Below are 18,236 nucleotides of genomic sequence, written 5' to 3'. Positions count from 1 at the left end.
TGTAAAACTCACAGCTCGCCACCTGGCACACAGAAAACTATATAGTTTCTGTTTCTGTGGTTTCAGGCACTTCCCTCTAGCCTTTCTAGTACACCTTAAACTAAAAAGGGGATATCTTTAAATGTGTGAGAATAACCTCCAGGATAACCTCTCCACTCTACTTGAAATCTCTCAGCCACTGACACTTTATTTGGTCTCATTTCTCTCTCCCCCCTTTCAGTTGAGAAGATTTTCTCAATCCCTTGGTGCTGAGTCCCAGCTCATTCTAGAATTTCTGTCTTACGTTGTCAGGGAAGTTTACATCTCTGGGAGTCATCCCACATAGAGAGGGGAGGGTGGTGAGTTTGCTTGCTGTATTGGCTGAGAGATAGGCCACGTCTGAGCAACAAAAGAGGTTTTCTGGGAGTGAGTCTTAGGCCTAATTTTAAGTAAGCTTAGCCTAGCCTTTGCAGGGATGTTTCATGTGAGCAAACCCCAAGATTGAGGGTTTGGCCTATTGATTTTGTTGTCCTCCTTGCTTGTGAGAATATCAGGCCTTCTCCAAATGGGGAAGTTGAATTTTCCCCCTTCTCACCATTCCCCCAAGGGGACTTTGCAAATACTTTTTTATTCACTGTTCAAATCACTCTGGGATTTATTGGGGCATCACTCTGAACAAACCTACAAAATCTCATGCCCTACTCAAGGTTCCATGTATTTATGGTGTCCAATTAAACTGTCCATATAAGTTATATTAGGAGACTTAAGCAGATTTCTTAACCTCTCTGAGCCTTAGTTTTCTGGTTGTAAAGTGGGGATCAAAGTAAAGTCAGCTTTATAGGCCTGTAGTTAATGAAGCTTTTGCCAAGCGTGGAGTCAAGCTGTTCAATAGACAGTAGTTGTTGTGACTATTGCTTAATGAACTGAGGTTATTCTCCATTTCAGCTATATTGTCACCGGTGACATTAGGGGCAACATAAAGTTCTATGATCACACCCTGTCCATTGTCAGCTGGTATAGCCAGTTCAAATTGAGCACCATAAGAGCCTTGTCTTTTTCAAAGACCCTGCCAGCTCCTCCCACCGAAAACTCAGGCTTTCCTCCAGACTGCACTCTAAAAGGTGACTCATTTATTGTAAGGTAAGTTGGTAATGTTTCTAGCAATTATCGATACCTAGGAATGACTAGCAGTTATTGATACCTCCTTTAAGTTTGCATGCAATGAAATTTTCATTTTGTTAATGGAATATGAAATAGGGGAGGAACTGGCCTTCCTAAGCAATCATTTATCTGTTTTGCAGATAGATTTCCCTTGGCTAATTACGATCACTATTTAATCACTTTTAGAAATCAGTTAAACATTATTTTGATGTTAAGACTCTTTAGTAATTTAGAGCTTGAAAATGTTTATCCAAACTGAGCTCTAATCTGTTGTATGGAGTCCCTCACTGAAGGTTGGTCTCTTTTTCCTAGGCTGAGCTTGTCCTAGCCATTGTGGTGAAAGGCATTTGATAATTAATAGCCATAACATTTCAAGATCAGATTGTCTGTGAGTCTGCTTAATTGCCCTTGCAATATTTACAGGCACATCTGTATGTGTGCACCAAACGCCATATTTGCATACACAAATGAATATTTGCATGTGCAGATTAGCTAATTGTACAACTGACTGTCCATCTGCATACTTAATGACTCAATTTACATGTGGAAACGTGGGCTTTTTTCCTTGCAAATGGAGGCTTTTGGATATTGGTGGTATATTTTTGGAGATGCTGGGTTAATAGTGTCACTAAATTACAAATGACAGAGGCGTTTCATGTACAATTAGAAATGGAAGAGCTAGCATGCCCAATTCCCTGCAAACACTGGTATGGTTTGCGCTCTCCTTGGCAAACAGGAATTTTATCATTGGAACATCTGACGCGACGGTGTACCACTTAACAACAGATGGGACCAAACTCGAGAAGTTATTTGTAGAGCCCAAAGGTGCCATTTGTGCCATCGCCTGCCACCCGTACCAGCCCTTCATTGCCATTGGGAGTCTCTGCGGGTTGATCAAAGTATGGGATTATGAAAAGAAAACTTACCTTTTCAGCAGGATCTTTGAGAAGGGGCTTGGAGTCCAGAGTCTGACCTACAACCCTGAAGGTATTTTCTTGTGCCCACCCAGTCACAGGTTCCAGATTGAGAATATACCCTAGTGAGCTACCCCTTGGCTGTCAGTTCCAGAAAGTTTGCCCCGACCCCTTCCCTGCACCGGGCTGTATGAGGCACCATCTCCCTTCTGGATCCTAATCTGTGCTTACTATCAGGGTACTCACCCCAGGGTCTCCTGCTTTACAGATGATTTCTCTATATAGTATTCCTTACTGTCTCCTCAGCATCTAGAACAGAGATAGCAGTGAATCAATATTTCATGAATGAATGAAGTCCTTTTCAGTCATTGTTCTCTGGATTATGATTTCAGGAGTCCTTCTTGGAGCTGGCTTCACAGAGGGAACAGTTTACATTCTCGATGCAATGTCCTTAGAAAATGGAAGCCCAGAGCCTTTCAGATATTCCCGAACCAGTGTGACTCATATAAGTTTCTCCCATGACTCCCAGTATATGGCAACTGCTGTAAGCGTTTTCACTGATGTGTGGTCCCTGGGCTCAGCAAGCTTACTTAAACCCAGAAGAGACAGGAGGCTGGGGGGAAATGGAGAGTGGCTGCTAATGGGTTCAGGGTTCTTTTTGGGTTGATGAAAATGTCCTAAAATTTATTGTGGTGGTGATTGTTACAACTCTATGAATATATTTAAAAATATTGAATTGTACACTTTAAATAGGTGTAATTGTATGGTATGTGCGTCATACCTTAATATAGCTGTTTTTAAAAAGAGAAAGAGGTGGGGGGAGAAAGGGACAGGTTCTTGCCTGAAAACAAGACCAGGACCTCAGAACATCCAGACTTGAATTCTTCTACCCTAACAGCTCATTTTCGTTTGTTTTTTGGAACTCGACATCTGGATCCATTCTTTTCATCTTTCCCTTTTAACTTGACTAGATGGACATTCTCATTTGTCTCAAAGTAGAGTCTCTCCACTGGTATTTTGGATTCTATTCCTTCCCTGTGTGAGTAAGGTTCTTAATCTCAGTGAAGATTTCCTTATACTGCTAACCTCTTCTTCTTTGCCTGTTCTCTGGGTCTGCAGCATCCTCCTTTTTCCTTTAGGCTGGGGCAGGAACAACCATCTTCACTGAACCCACTGGCCCTTCTGGCTCTACCCCATGTCCATTGGGCTCCACCTCTCTTCTGGTTTGTGGAAATAACCCTTTTAAAGACCAAAGCAGTCCCTCACATTTCTACTTAACGTCGCATAGGTATAATGACGTTATATACTGATAACGAGTCCCAGCATCCCTCTGACCTGTTACATTATTAGCCATCTTACCTTTTTAATTTTATGTTGCTGGGGAAAGAACAGGGAGGAAACCGGCAAAACATTCAGGCAGTTCATTTTCCACAGAGAATAAGATAGGAAAGGCGAGTAAGACCAGGATGTCAGATAAATGCTTTCTCCCCCCACTATCTGTGTAGACTATCTACTGTTTAACCTTAATTTTCTCATCTGTAATATGGGCATTATTTTACTGCTTGCTGCAGTAGACTAGGCTATTTTTGTTTTTTATAAAATATCCTAAAAGCAAAATTAGTATGAAAAGCATCATAATGATTCTTAAGTTGCAAAATTTTTATTAGAAATAACTTCTGCTTTTTGCTCATATTCAGGATATGAGTTTTACTGTGGCAGTTTACAAGGTGATAGTAAAAAATGGACAGAGGGTCTGGGAGTACTTAGCAAGACTTCGTTCTCATCACAAAAACATTCAAAGTCTCCTGTTTGGGGTTCATCTGGACAGCAATGAACCCAGACTGCTGAGCCTTGGAAAAGACAGACTTTTGGTAAGATGTTTATTTTTTGTTTACCTGGTCACTAGGACTGTGCTGTCTCATTCTTGGCTGTGGACATATTACCTGGCACACAGTACCTATGTTTATCGGAGAAAATGAATGTAGTATGAAGCAGTGTATACTTCTCAAAGTTGGTGTTTTCACTTGACATGGAGTTACCACTGCAGAGGAACTGGTGTCTTGGGTGAGAAGGCTTCTGGGAAATGGGAAGTCAGAGCAGGGGGAGGCGGTGCTTCCCACAGTATGCCCCTCAGTGTGCATTAGGAAAGTCCATACGGACAGATACTTTCTTTGGGGCTGGGGGTTGGGGCCATGCTGCTGCCTAAACCTGAAAACTGATAGAGAATGTGACATAAGAGGGAAAGGTAGGGACAGTAGCTAACAGCCAAAAGTATTCAAAATCAATCTTTTGTCTGTCTTCCTGCCCATCAGTCAGTCCATTCATCTGTCCATCCATCTGTCCTGGTCTGGCCATTCAGACATCTATGGTCAAAATCGGCAGGCTGCTAAATTGTGACAGTTAAGTGCTGAGACTTAGAGATGAGTTAGTGGCTTCCCTAGAAGAGTCCCTAAGAGAGTGGAAAGCGAAGCAGTGTAACAGAGCCGTGAGACGTCAGGCTTTGGAGTCAGTTGGGCCTCCATTTGAATTCTTGCTCAACCACTTCTTAGCCAGGTGACCTTGGACAAGCCACTGAACCTCTCTGAACATCTGCTTTTCTCATTTGTAAAATGGACATAATAATATTACTTTGTATTGGAGTTGTATTCAATGGCATGATATTTTTAGAGCCCTTAGCTCATTGTCTTGTGAGCATTCCATAGATGCTAGATTAGGTCCGTGGTTCCAAGTAAGGTGTCTCTTAGGAGGCCTGCTACTGTCTCCCCACAGATTAGAATGCGAGAGAGTTCGTTAGCTGATAATTATAAAGACCATCACCCAAGATTGGGGGCTCCTGAGCTGAACTTTTCATTCTGCCTAGTCCTCCTGTGTGTCCTGCAGATAGAGTATAATCTTCTCAAGAGCTACAAAGACCACCTGGAAGTCCTGGACATTCACCGAACAGACCAGGGCTCCTACCCCACCTGTATGGTCTGGTACCCGCCACTCACCAGGGAACTGTTCCTGCTCATTTGCAACAGTGGCTACAAAGTGAAACTTTTTAATTCCACCACAAAAATGTGCAGGTAAGAGCCATTGATTGTATACCATATATGGAATGTTTGTAAGTTAAGAATGTTCATGTTTATATGCTGTTTTGGTTTGTCAATAAAAAAAAAAAACTTGCAGGGAAGCCCAGGAGCTTCCCTCCAATGTTGAGTCTGTCAGTTTCTCAGAGCCCCAGTTTAAGCCCTTGAGAGTAGCCTGGCCAATATTGTTATCTTCCTCATTTTGCAGAGGAGGAAATTGAGGCAGAGTTAATATAAGTAATTCTCACCCAAGGTCACATGGCCAGGAGGCTCCAGAGGCAAGAACCAAACCCAGAACCCTTCTTTGTAACCCCAAACTCAGCAGCTGGCAGTTCTTAAAAGCTCAGTGCCTGGGAATAAATGAAAAATGGACCTCAGGACCTTAGAAAAGATGCCGATGTACCATAAAAACTCCTATTACTCTCTTAAGGATAAGAATAGATATTTTCATCCAATTACTAACAATTGTTTGATTTTTCTTAATCTTGGCTCACAAAGGAGTTTTGTTTTGTTTTAAAATTTAAAATTTAAATATTGAAGTAATTTCACACTTACAGGACAGTTGCAGAAATTTATACAAAACCCATACAGAAACCGATTCACTGTTGTTAGGGAAATCGAGTTGTGTAGCCCCTCTGAAAGCAGCATGGTGGTTCCTCAGGAACCTAAGTATAAAATTACCATATGAACTAGCAATCCCATTACTAGTTATATTCTCGGAAGAACTGAAAGCAGGGACACGAATAGACATTTTCACACTGATGTTTATGGCAGCGTTATTCATGACTGCCAATGGATGGAGGCGGCCCAAGGGTCCATCGATTGATGAACTGGAGGGGCAACTGTGGTGTATACGTACGATGGAATATTGTGCAGCTGCAGAAAGGAATGAAGTTGTGAGGCATGAAACAGTGTGAATGAACTTTGAGGACATTATGTTGAGCAAAATAAGCCAGAAACAAAAGGACAAATATTACATGGGCTCATCAGTTTGAGCTAACTATAATCAGCAAACTCTGAGAATTAAATCTGAGAGCATAGGTTATCAGGAGATAGAAAGAAGGCAAAGATTGGACCGTCAGCGCTTAGGTACAGAATGTCCAATAAGAGTGACTGTAAAGGCTCAGACATGGATAGCATAATACCATGTGATGGAAGTACAATACTGTAAGTGTAATTAACAAAGCTGAGTAAGAGTGTGGTTGAAAGAGGAAAGTTGGAGTTGTATATGTCACCAGAAGGAAAGCTAGAGGATTAAAAACTAGGACTATATAGTTTAGCGAAACCTAGAGTGGACAGTGATGGTGCTTGATTATATAAATATAGGAAAATTCTTACATGAAGTAGAACAAATTTATATCACTATTACATATAGGGTGTTATATGGGAAAAATACAATTAATGTAAACTAAGGTCTATAGTTAATGGCAAATTTGTAATATTCTTTTATTAATTGTAACAAAAGAAACTATACCAAAGTTAAATATCAATCATAGGGGCATATATGGGGTATGGGATTTTTTCTTTGAAAGAGATGAGAATGCTCTCATATTGACTGTGATAGTAGATGCATAATATGTAATTATACCAAGAGTCATTGATTGTACACTTAGAATGGATTGTATGGTGTGTGAATAAAACTGTTAAAAAACACATAACTTCAACTTCTGTGTGAGACTAAAAGAAAAGATGTTTATTTGGTGCAAAATTCATATTTTGGGTAGCACATTTCCTAATTTAACTTGTATGGTCAGTTTAGTTACCATAATTACATGGATCTTGAATAAGGCATGAGATTTTGTTGGTTTGTCCAGGTTAGTGTGATGCCCTGATAATTCCCAAAGAGACTTGGATAGTGAATAAAGAAGTATTTGCCCAGTTCCCTTGGGGAACTGGAGAGAGGGGGCAATATTCAGTTTCCCCATTTGGACAATGTTCTAGCAACCAGTGGAGACAAAAAATCAATAGGCCTGGCCCTCAATCTTGGGGGTCATCCTTATGAAACTCATTCCTACAAAAGATAGGCTAAGCCTACTTGAAATTAGGCCTAACAGTCAACCCCATAGAGCCTCTTTTGTTGCTCAGATGTGGCCTTCTTCTATAAGCCTACACTGCAGGTGAACTCACTACCCTCCCCGTCTGTGTAGGACATGACTCCCAGGGGTGTAAATCTCCCTGGCAACATGGAATGGAAGTCCCAGAATGAGCCAGGATCCAGCATCAAGGTATTGAAAAAGACTTCTTGACCAACAGGGGAAAGAGAAAAATGGGACAAAATAAAGTGTCAGTCACTGAGCAATTTCAAACAGAGTTGAGAGGTTACCCTGGAGGTTATTCTTACGTATTTTATAGATATCCCCTTTTTAGTTTATGGTGTATTGGAGTAATTGGAGGGAAGTAGCTGAACTGTAGAGCCATGTTCCAAGAGCCTTGTTTCTTTCTTTCTTTCTTTTTTTTTTTATTAAAGAAAAAAAAGAAATTAACACAACATTTAGATATCATTCCATTCTACATATGCAATCAGTAATTCTTAACATCATCACATAGATGCATGATCATCGTTTCTTAGTACATTTGCATCGATTTAGGAAAAGAACTAGCAAAACAACAGAAAAAGATATAGAATGTTAATATAGAGAAAAAAATAAAAAAAATAATAATAGTAAAAAAAAGACAAACAAACAAACAAACAAACAAAAAAAACCCCTATAGCTCAGATGCAGCTTCATTCAGTGTTTTAACATGATTACTTTACAATTAGGTATTATTGTGCTGTCCATTTTTGAGTTTTTGTATCTAGTCCTGTTGCACAGTCTGTATCCCTTCAGCTCCAATTACCCATTATCTTACCCTGTTTCTAAGTCCTGTTGGTCTCTGTTACCAATGACATATTCCAAGTTTATTCTCGAATGTCCGTTCACATCAGTGGGACCGTACAGTATTTGTCCTTTAGTTTTTGGCTAGACTCACTCAGCATAATATTCTCTAGGTCCATCCATGTTATTACAGGCTTCATAAGTTTATTCTGTCTTAAAGCTGCATAATATTCCATCATATGTATATACCACAGTTTGTTTAGCCACTTGTCTGTTGATGGACGTTTTGGCTGTTTCCATCTCTTTGCAATTGTAAATAACGCTGCTATAAACATTGGTGTGCAAATGTCCGTTTGTGTCTTTGCCCTTAAGTCCTTTGAGTAGATACCTAGCAATGGTATTGCTGGGTCGTATGGCAATTCTATATTCAGTTGTTTGAGGAACCGCCAAACTGCCTTCCACAGTGGTTGCACCATTTGACATTCCCACCAACAGTGGATAAGTGTGCCTCTTTCTCCGCATCCTCTCCAGCACTTGTCATTTTCTGTTTTGTTGGTAATGGCCATTCTGGTGGGTGTGAGATGATATCTCATTGTGGTTTTGATTTGCATTTCTCTAATGGCCAGGGACATTGAGTATCTCTTCATGTGCCTTTTGGCCATTTGTATTTCCTCTTCTGAGAGGTGTCTGTTCAAGTCTTTTTCTCATTTTGTAATTGGGTTGGCTGTCTTTTTGTTGTTGAGTTGGACAATCTCTTTATAAATTCTGAATACTAGACCTTTATCTGATGTGTCGTTTCCAAATATTGTCTCCCATTGTGTAGGCTGTCTTTCTACTTTCTTGATGAAGTTCTTTGATGCACAAAAGTGTTTAATTTTGAAGAGCTCCCATTTATTTATTTCCTTCTTCAGTGCTCTTGCTTTAGGTGTTAAGGTCCATAAAACCGCCTCCAATTGTAAGTTTCATAAGATATCTCCCTACATTTTCCTCGAACTGTTTTATGGTCTTAGACCTAATGCTTAGATCTTTGATCCATTTTGAGTTAACTTTTTTTTTTCTTTTTATTAATTAATGGAAAAAAAAGAAATTAACCCAACATTTAGAAATCATACCATTCTACATATGCAATCAGTAATTCTTAACATCATCACATAGATGCATGATCATCGTTTCTTAGTACATTTGCATCGGTTTAGAGGAACTAGCAACACAACAGAAAAAGATATAGAATGTTAATATAGAGAAAAGAAATAAAAGTAATAATAATAGTAAAAAACAAAACAAAACAAAACAAAACAAAAAACCCTATAGCTCAGATGCAGCTTCATTCAGTGTTTTAACATGATTACTTTATACTTAGGTATTATTGTGCTGTCCATTTTTGAGTTTTTGTATCTAGTCCTATTGCACAGTCTGTATCCCTTCAGCTCCAATTACCCATTATCTTACCCTGTTTCTAACTCCTGCTGGACTCTGTTACCAATGACATATTCCAAGTTTATTCTCGAATGTCCGTTCACATCAGTGGGACCATACAGTATTTGTCCTTTAGTTTTTGGCTAGACTCACTCAGCATAATGTTCTCTAGGTCTATCCATGTTATTACATGCTTCATAAGTTTATCTTGTCTTAAAGCTGCATAATATTCCATCGTATGTATATACCACAGTTTGTTTAGCCATTCTTCTGTTGATGGACATTTTGGCTGTTTCCATCTCTTTGTAACTGTAAATAACGCTGCTATAAACATTGGTGTGCAAATGTCCGTTTGTGTCTTTGCCCTCAAGTCCTTTGAGTAGATACCTAGCAATGGTATTGCTGGGTCGTATGGCAATTCTATAGTCAGCTTTTTGAGGAACCGCCAAACTGCCTTCCACAGTGGTTGCACCCTTTGACATTCCCACCAACAGTGGATAAGTGTGCCTCTTTCTCCGCATCCTCTCCAGCACTTGTCATTTTCTGTTTTGTTGATAATGGCCATTCTGGTGGGTGTGAGATGATATCTCATTGTGGTTTTGATTTGCATTTCTCTAATGGCCAGGGACATTGAGCATCTCTTCATGTGCCTCTTGGCCATCCGTATTTCCTCTTCTGAGAGGTGTCTGTTCAAGTCTTTTTCCCATTTTGTAATTGGGTTGGCTGTCTTTTTGTTGTTGAGATGAACAATCTCTTTATAAATTCTGGATACTAGACCTTTATCTGATATATCATTTCCAAATATTGTCTCCCATTGTGTAGGCTGTCTTTCTACTTTCTTGATGAAGTTCTTTGATGCACAAAAGTGTTTAATTTTGAGGAGCTCCCATTTATTTATTTCCTTCTTCAGTGCTCTTGCTTTAGGTTTAAGTTCCATAAAACCGCCTCCAATTGTAAGTTTCATAAGATATCTCCCTACATTTTCCTCGAACTGTTTTATGGTCTTAGACCTAATGTTTAGATCTTTGATCCATTTTGAGTTAACTTTTATAAGGTGTGAGATATGGGTCTTCTTTCATTCTTTTGCATATGGATATCCAGTTCTCTAGGCACCATTTCTTGAAGAGACTGTTCTGTCCCAGGTGAGTTGGCTTGACTGCCTTATCAAAGATCAAATGTCCATAGATGAGAGGGTCTATATCTGAGCACTCTATTCGATTCCATTGGTCGATATATCTATCTTTATGTCAATACCATGCTGTTTTGACCACTGTGGCTTCATAATATGCCTTAAAGTCCGGCAGCGCGAGACCTCCAGCTTCGTTTTTTTTCCTCAAGATGTTTTTAGCAATTCGGGGCACCCTGCCCTTCCAGATAAATTTGCTTATTGGTTTTTCTATTTCTGAAAAATAAGTTGTTGGGATTTTGATTGGTATTGCATTGAATCTGTAAATCAATTTAGGTAGGATTGACATCTTAATTATATTTAATCTTCCAATCCATGAACACGGTATGCCCTTCCATCTATTTAGGTCTTCTGTGATTTCTTTTAACAGTTTTTGTAATTTTCTTTATATAGGTTTTTTGTCTTTTTAGTTAAATTTATTCCTAGGTATTTTATTCTTTTAGTTGCGATTGTAAATGGGATTCATTTCTTGATTTCCCTCTCAGCTTGTTCATTACTAGTGTATAGAAATGCTACAGATTTTTGAATGTTGATCTTGTAACCTGCTACTGTGCTGTACTCATTTATTAGCTCCAGTAGTTTTGTTGTGGATTTTTCCGGGTTTTCGACGTATAGTATCATATCGTCTGCAAACAGTGATAGTTTTACTTCTTCCTTTCCAATTTTGATGCCTTGTATTTCTTTTTCTTGTCTAATTGCTTTGGCTAGAACCTCCAACACAATGTTGAATAATAGTGGTGATAGTGGACATCCTTGTCTTGTTCCTGATCTTAGGGGGAAAGTTTTCAATTTTTCCCCATTGAGGATGATATTAGCTGTGGGTTTTTCATATATTCCCTCTATCATTTTAAGGAAGTTCCCTTGTATTCCTATCTTTTGAAGTGTTTTCAACAGGAAAGGATGTTGAATCTTGTCAAATGCCTTCTCTGCATCAATTGAGATGATCATGTGATTTTTCTGCTTTGATTTGTTGATATGATATATTACTTTAATTGATTTTCTTATGTTGATCCATCCTTGCATACCTAGGATGAATCCTACTTGGTCATGATGTATAATTCTTTTAATGTGTTGTTGGATTCGATTTGCTAGAATTTTGTTGAGGATTTTTGCATCTATATTCATTAGAGAGATTGGTCTATAGTTTTCTTTTTTTGTAATATCTTTGCCTGGTTTTGGTATGAGGGTGATGTTGGCTTCATAGAATGAATTAGGTAGCTTTCTTCTCCGCTTCAATTTTTTTGAAGAGTTTGAGGAGAGTTGGTACTAATTCTTTCTGGAATGTTTGATAAAATTCACATGTGAAGTCATCTGGTCCTGGACTTTTCTTTTTAGGAAGCTTTTGAATGACTGATTCAATTTCTTTACTTGTGATTGGTTTGTTGAGGTCATCTATTTCTTCTTGAGTCAAAGTTGGTTGTTCATGTCTTTCCAGGAACCCGTCCATTTCATCTAAATTGTTGTATTTATTAGCAATAAAGTTGTTCATAGTATCCTGTTATTACCTCCTTTATTTCTGTGAGGTCAGTGGTTATGTCTCCTCTTCCATTTCTGATCTCATTTATTTGCATCCTCTCTCTTCTTCTTTTTGTCAGTCTTGCTAAGGGCCCATCAATCTTATTGATTTTCTCATACAACCAACTTCTGGTCTTATTGATTTTCTCTATTTTCATGTTTTCAATTTCATTTATTTCTGCTCTAATCTTTGTTATTTCTTTCCTTTTGCTTGCTTTGGAGTTAGTTTGCTGTTCTTTCTCCAGTTCCTCCAAGTGGACAGTTAATTCCTGAATTTTTGCCTTTTCTTCTTTTCTGATATAGGCATTTAGGGCAATAAATTTCCCTCTTAGCACGGCCTTTGCTGCCTCCCATAGGTTTTGATATGCTGTGCTTTCATTTTCATTCGCCTCGAGGTATTTACTAATTTCTCTTGCAATTTCTTCTTTGACCCACTCGTTGTTTAAGAGTGTGTTGTTGAGCCTCCACGTATTTGTGAATTTTCTGGCACTCTGCCTATTATTGATTTCCAACTTCATTCCTTTATGATCCGAGAAAGTGTTGTGTATGATTTCAATCTTTTAAAATTTGTTAAGACTTGCTTTGTGACCCAGCATATGGTCTATCTTTGAGAATGATCCATGAGCACTTGAGAAAAAGGTGTATCCTGCTGTTGTGGGATGTAATGTCCTATAAATGTCTGTTAAGTCTAGCTCATTTATAGTAATATTCAGATTCTCTATTTCTTTATTGATCCTCTGTCTAGATGTTCTGTCCATTGATGAGAGTGGTGAATTGAAGTCTCCAACTATTATGGTATATGTGTCTATTTCCCTTTTCAGTGTTTGCAGTGTATTCCTCACGTATTTTGGGGCATTCTGGTTCGGTGCATAAATATTTATGATTGTTATGTCTTCTTGTTTAATTGTTCCTTTTATTAGTATATAGTGTCCTTCTTTGTCTCTTTTAACTGTTTTACATTTGAAGTCTAATTTGTTGGATATTAGTATAGCTACTCCTGCTCTTTTCTGGTTGTTATTTGCATGAAATATCTTTTCCCAACCTTTCACTTTCAACCTATGTTTATCTTTGGGTCTAAGATGTGTTTCCTGTAGACAGCATATAGAAGGATCCTGTTTTTTAATCCATTCTGCCAGTCTATGTCTTTTGATTGGGGAATTCAGTCCATTAACATTTAGTGTTATTACCGTTTGGATAATATTTTCCTCTACCATTTTGCCTTTTGTATTATATATATCATATCTGATTTTCCTTCTTTCTACACTCTTCTCCATACCTCTCTCTTCTGTCTTTTCGTATCTGACTCTAGTGCTCCCTTTAGTATTTCTTGCAGAGCTGGTCTCTTGGTCACAAATTCTCTCAGTGACTTTTTGTCTGAGAATGTTTTAATTTCTCCCTCATTTTTGAAGGACAATTTTGCTGGATATAGGAGTCTTGGTTGGCAGTTTTTCTCTTTTAGTAATTTAAATATATCATCCCACTGTCTTCTCGCCTCCATGGTTTCTGCTGAGAAATCTACACATAGTCTTATTGGGTTTCCCTTGTATGTGATGGATTGTTTTTCTCTTGCTGCTTTCAAGATCCTCTTTTTCTCTTTGGCCTCTGACATTCTAACTAGTAAGTGTCTTGGAGAATGCCTATTTGGGTCTATTCTCTTTGGGGTGCGCTGCACTTCTTGGATCTGTAATTTTAGGTCTTTCATAAGAGTTGGGAAATTTTCAGTGATGATTTCTTCCATTAGTTTTTCTCCTCCTTTTCCCTTCTCTTCTCCTTCTGGGACACCCACAACACGTATATTTGTGCGCTTCATGTTATCATTCAGTTCCCTGATCCCCTTTTCAAATTTTTCCATTCTTTTCCCTATAGTTTCTGTTTCTTTTTGGAATTCAGATGTTACATCCTCCAGTTCACTAATTCTAGCTTCTGTCTCTTTCAATCTACCATTGTAGGTATCCATTGTTTTTTCCATCTTTTCTACTTTGTCCTTCACTCCCATAAGTTCTGTGATTTGTTTTTTCAGTTTTTCTATTTCTTCTTTTTATTCAGCCCATGTCTTCTTCATGTCCTCCCTCAATTTATCGATTTGGTTTTTGAAGAGGTTTTTCATTTCTGTTCGTATATTCAGCATTAGTTGTCTCAGCTTCTGTATCTCATTTGAACTATTGGTTTGTTCTTTTGACTGGGCCATATTTTCAATTTTCTGAGCGTGATCCATTATCTTCTGCTGGCATCTTGGCATTTAATCAGATTTCTCTGGGTGTAAGACCCCGCAGATTGAAAGATTTTTCTGTGAAATCTCTGGGCTTTGTATTTCTTATCCTGCCCAGTAGGTGACGCTCTTGGCGCTCATCTGTCTGCGGGTCCCACCAGTAAAAGATGCTGTGGCTCCTTTAACTGGAAAACTCTCGCTGTAGGGGGGGGTTGCCAGCCGAAGCGGCTTGGGGGAACGCCTGTCCAAATTTCCCAGCCGGCACAGGGTGCCAAGCGTGGCGAGGGAGCGCCAGCCGCCACGGCTTGGGGAAGTGTCTATCCGCTGTTCCCAGCTGGACCGGGAAGCCACGTGTTTGGAAGGGACCCCAGTCGCTGTTCTCTGCGGCTTGGGGATCTCCGATCCAATTCTCCCAGCTGATCCGGGGGGCCGCGCCTGGGGGGGGGGGGGCGCCAGCCGCCGCGGCTTGAGGGGACCGCCTGTCCAATTCTCCCACCCGGCCCGGGAAGGAGGGAGGGAGGGACTCCGGCCGCCTGCCGCCCAGGCCCGGGGAAGCCCGCGCCCCTCGGCGATCTCACTGGAGTGGGTTCTCCCAGCCAGTCAGCCATTCCAGAATGGGGTACGCTGTCTTCTTGGTCTGTGTCGTGGCTCCGGGAGCTGTTCTGAATCGTTTCTACTGCTCTAGTAGCTGTTCTGGAGGAGGAACTAAGACCCACATGTCTCACTAAGCCGCCGTCTTCTCCCTCCAGATGATTCTTAATCGAGTCTTGTTTCTTGAAGATGATTGTATAATGATTCAACTTTTACAGTGTGACTGTGTGATTGTGAAAACCATGTGTCTGATGCTTCTTTTAACTAAGATATGGACAAATAAGTAAAAAATACAGATAAAAAACAAACAAATAATAGGTAGAACAAAGGTTAAAATAATTTGGGTAGATGGAAATACTAGTGGTTGAAGAGAGGGAGGGGTGAGGGGTATGGTATGTATGAGTTTATTCTTTTTTACTTCTTTTTCTGGATGATGCAAATGTTCAAAAAAATTATCATGGCGATGAATACACAACTATGTGATGATATTGTGAGCCATTGATTATATAAGATGTATGGAATATTTGTATGTTAAGAATGTTTGTGTATTTGCATGTTGTTTTATTAATAAAAATATTAAAGAAAGAAAACATACAGAGAACTCTAGCATACTCCCAGATACCCAGATTCACCAATTTTAACATTATGCAGATTTATTGTATCTATTTTTAAACATTTGAGAGTAGAGCGTATAATCATACTCCTTGAGCAGTTAATGCTTCCATATGTATTTCCTAAGAACAAGGATATTCACTTATGTACAACTATAAGTTCAAAAAATTTAAGGTTGATACAAAGCTTATAGTCTATATTCCAATTTTTTTTTATGTCCCAGTAATGTCCTTTGGAGTATTTTCTATTCAATTGTTAGATCCAGTCTAGGATTATGTATTGCATTTAATTATCATTGTCTCTTTAGTTTCTCTCTATTTTATTAAGTGTGAAAAAATATATACAACATAAACTTTCTACCTCAACTCCTCCCAAGCATATTATTCATTCAGTGGAACCAATGACATTTACAATGTTGGGCTACCCTCACCACACCATCCATTATCAGAACTTTCCCATCACCCAAACAGGAACCCTACACCCATTATGCGACAAGTCCCCGTTCTTCCTCTCCTGATCTCTGGTAACCTGTACTCCACTTCCTGTCTCTATTAATTTTCATATTCTGGTTTATTTCATGTGTGTGGACTTAAACAATATCTGTCCCTTTGTGCCTGATACTTACTTCACTCAATATGATGTCTTCATGGTTCATCCATTTTGTAGCATGTATCAGAACTTTGTTCCTTTTTATGGCTGAGTAATAGTCCATGGTATATATAGACCCCATTCTGTTTATCCGTTCTTCTGCTGATGGACATTTGATGTGCTTCCACCTTTTGTCTGTTGTGAATAATGCTGTAATGAACACTAGTGTACAAATATCTGCTCTCATTTCTTTGGGTATATTCCTAGAAGTGGGTGCCTGGGTCATATGGTAGTTCTATGTTTATCTTTTTGAGGAATTGTCAAAATCTTTTCCATAGCACCTGCACCATTTCGCATTTCTACCAACAGTGTACTAAGGTTCCTATTTCTCTACATCCTTGTCAGCATTTGTTATTTTCTGTTATTTTAATGGCAGCCATTCCAGTGAATATGAATAATATCTCCTTGTGCTTTTGATTTGTATTTCCCTAATGACTAATGGTGTTGCGTATCTTTTCTTGTGTATATTGGCTATTTGTATATCTTCTTTGGAAAAATGAACATTCAAGTCCTTGGTCCATTTTTTAATTGGGTCATTTGCCTTATTATTGTTAAGCTGTAGGGGTTCTTTATATATATTCTGGATAGTAAACCTTTATCAGATACATGGTTTCCAAATATCTTCTCCTATTCTGCTGGTTGTATTTTTACTTTCTTGATAATGACCTTTGATGCACATAAGTTTTAAATTTCAAAGAAGTCTAAGTGATCTATTTTATCTTTTATTGCTCATACTTTTGGTGTAAAGCCTAAGAATCCATTGCCTAATGCAAGGTCCTGAAGCTACTCCCTGGGTTTGTTTCTTAGAGTTTACATTTTTTTAGCTGTTACATTTAGGTCGTTGATCCATTATGAGTTAATTTTTTTATGTGGTATGAGGTTAGGGGCCACCTAAATTATTTTGTAAGTGAATTTCCAGTTTCCCCAGCACCATTTGTTCAAGAGAATTTTCTTTCCCCATTGAGTGGAATTGGCACCCTTGTCAAAATCAGTTGGCCATTAGATGTGAGGATTTATTTCTGAACTCTCGATTGGATTCCACTGGTCTGCATGTCTGCCCTCTTCTAGTATCGTAGGAGTTCTAAGATCAACTGTCAGCATTCATTTGTTCGTTCAGTAAATATTTATTGAGTGCTTCTAGACCCACGCAGTATTCTAGGTGCTGAAAATAGGGATGAAACAAAATGTTTCTGTCATCATGGAGTTTATATTCTAGTGGGAAGGGATTATACAATAAACAAATAAACAAGGAGCTTGTTAGTAGGTTCTTAGTAATCAGTGCTATGCAAAAATCAGAAAGGTGGGGGGCAGGATAAAAAGATGGGGAGCCCTGGATGCCAAGGGGCTGCTGTTTTACCTACGCGGTGTGGGGGCCTCAGAGAGGAGGGAACATCTGAGCAGAAACTGGAAGGAAAAGGCCTCCACACAGAGAACAAGTGCAACGGAGCTGTGGGAGCCAGGCACAGCGGGAAGGCTGGCCTGGCTGGAGAGCCCATGGGGCATTTTTTTAATTCCCTTGGTTAAGATGGGTTGTGGTTGGAGGGTTTTGAGCAGAGGGGCCGTGCTCTGATGTTTATTTAGGAATGCTCTCTGGCTTGGGCAGGGGAGCAAAGGCAGAAGAAGGTCAGGAGGCTGGTAGCAGGGAGGGGGCTCAGCTTCTCTGCAGACTCGGAGGGCAAAGCAGGCAGGGTTTGCTGAGAAATGGAAAGTGAGGTGTGAGAAAAGGAGCAGCCTTTCTCACACCCTTCAACATTTCTGACCCGAGCAACCAGGAGAACGTGATTGACCTTGACTGTCCAAGTTCCCCTTCCAGCTTTTAACCAGGAAGAAGAGGCAGGAGGACGCAGAGCCACGCCATGAGGACTTTCTGTCCATTGAAGATCAATAAAAATTAGTAATAAAGCAACTTTTAAGTTGTAGGAATAATAAAGCCTCATAATAAGCCTCACCTAAGCTTAATTGGGAAGGATTGCCTTTTCATGATAAATCCAAAAGAATTTTTAAAATACATTTTAAAATATTCAAAAGAATGTGAGAAGGCAATTCACAGAAAAAGGTCAATAAGCCTATGAGCAGATGCTTGCTACTATATTGAAGATGCAAATTAAAACAAGAAATCAT

At 39.2% G+C, this 18,236-nt stretch overlaps 1 protein-coding gene across 11 annotated transcripts in view; it reads left to right on the top strand.

Moving 5' to 3' along the window:
* The window catches only part of CFAP251 (cilia and flagella associated protein 251), a 101,345-nt gene that overhangs the window by 35,356 nt on the left and 47,753 nt on the right, over nucleotides 1-18,236 (top strand). For 10 of the 11 annotated variants that reach the window (XR_013175538.1, XM_077159757.1, XM_077159749.1 and 7 more), the window contains 5 exons: nucleotides 925-1,119; nucleotides 1,877-2,127; nucleotides 2,447-2,598; nucleotides 3,752-3,925; nucleotides 4,935-5,119. Coding sequence is in view for 10 of the 11 variants with exons in the window: in XM_077159757.1 (XP_077015872.1) it covers nucleotides 925-1,119; nucleotides 1,877-2,127; nucleotides 2,447-2,598; nucleotides 3,752-3,925; nucleotides 4,935-5,119 (957 nt within the window). In the remaining variant the exon portion in view is untranslated. The remainder of the gene's footprint in view (nucleotides 1-924; nucleotides 1,120-1,876; nucleotides 2,128-2,446; nucleotides 2,599-3,751; nucleotides 3,926-4,934; nucleotides 5,120-18,236) is intronic. The other variant, XM_077159755.1, reaches the window with a different exon arrangement.

Source organism: Tamandua tetradactyla, chromosome 5 (assembly GCF_023851605.1).
Source record: "Tamandua tetradactyla isolate mTamTet1 chromosome 5, mTamTet1.pri, whole genome shotgun sequence".
NCBI classification, from domain to species: domain Eukaryota; kingdom Metazoa; phylum Chordata; class Mammalia; order Pilosa; family Myrmecophagidae; genus Tamandua; species Tamandua tetradactyla.
This window is presented reverse-complemented; position numbering and strand designations above follow the sequence as displayed.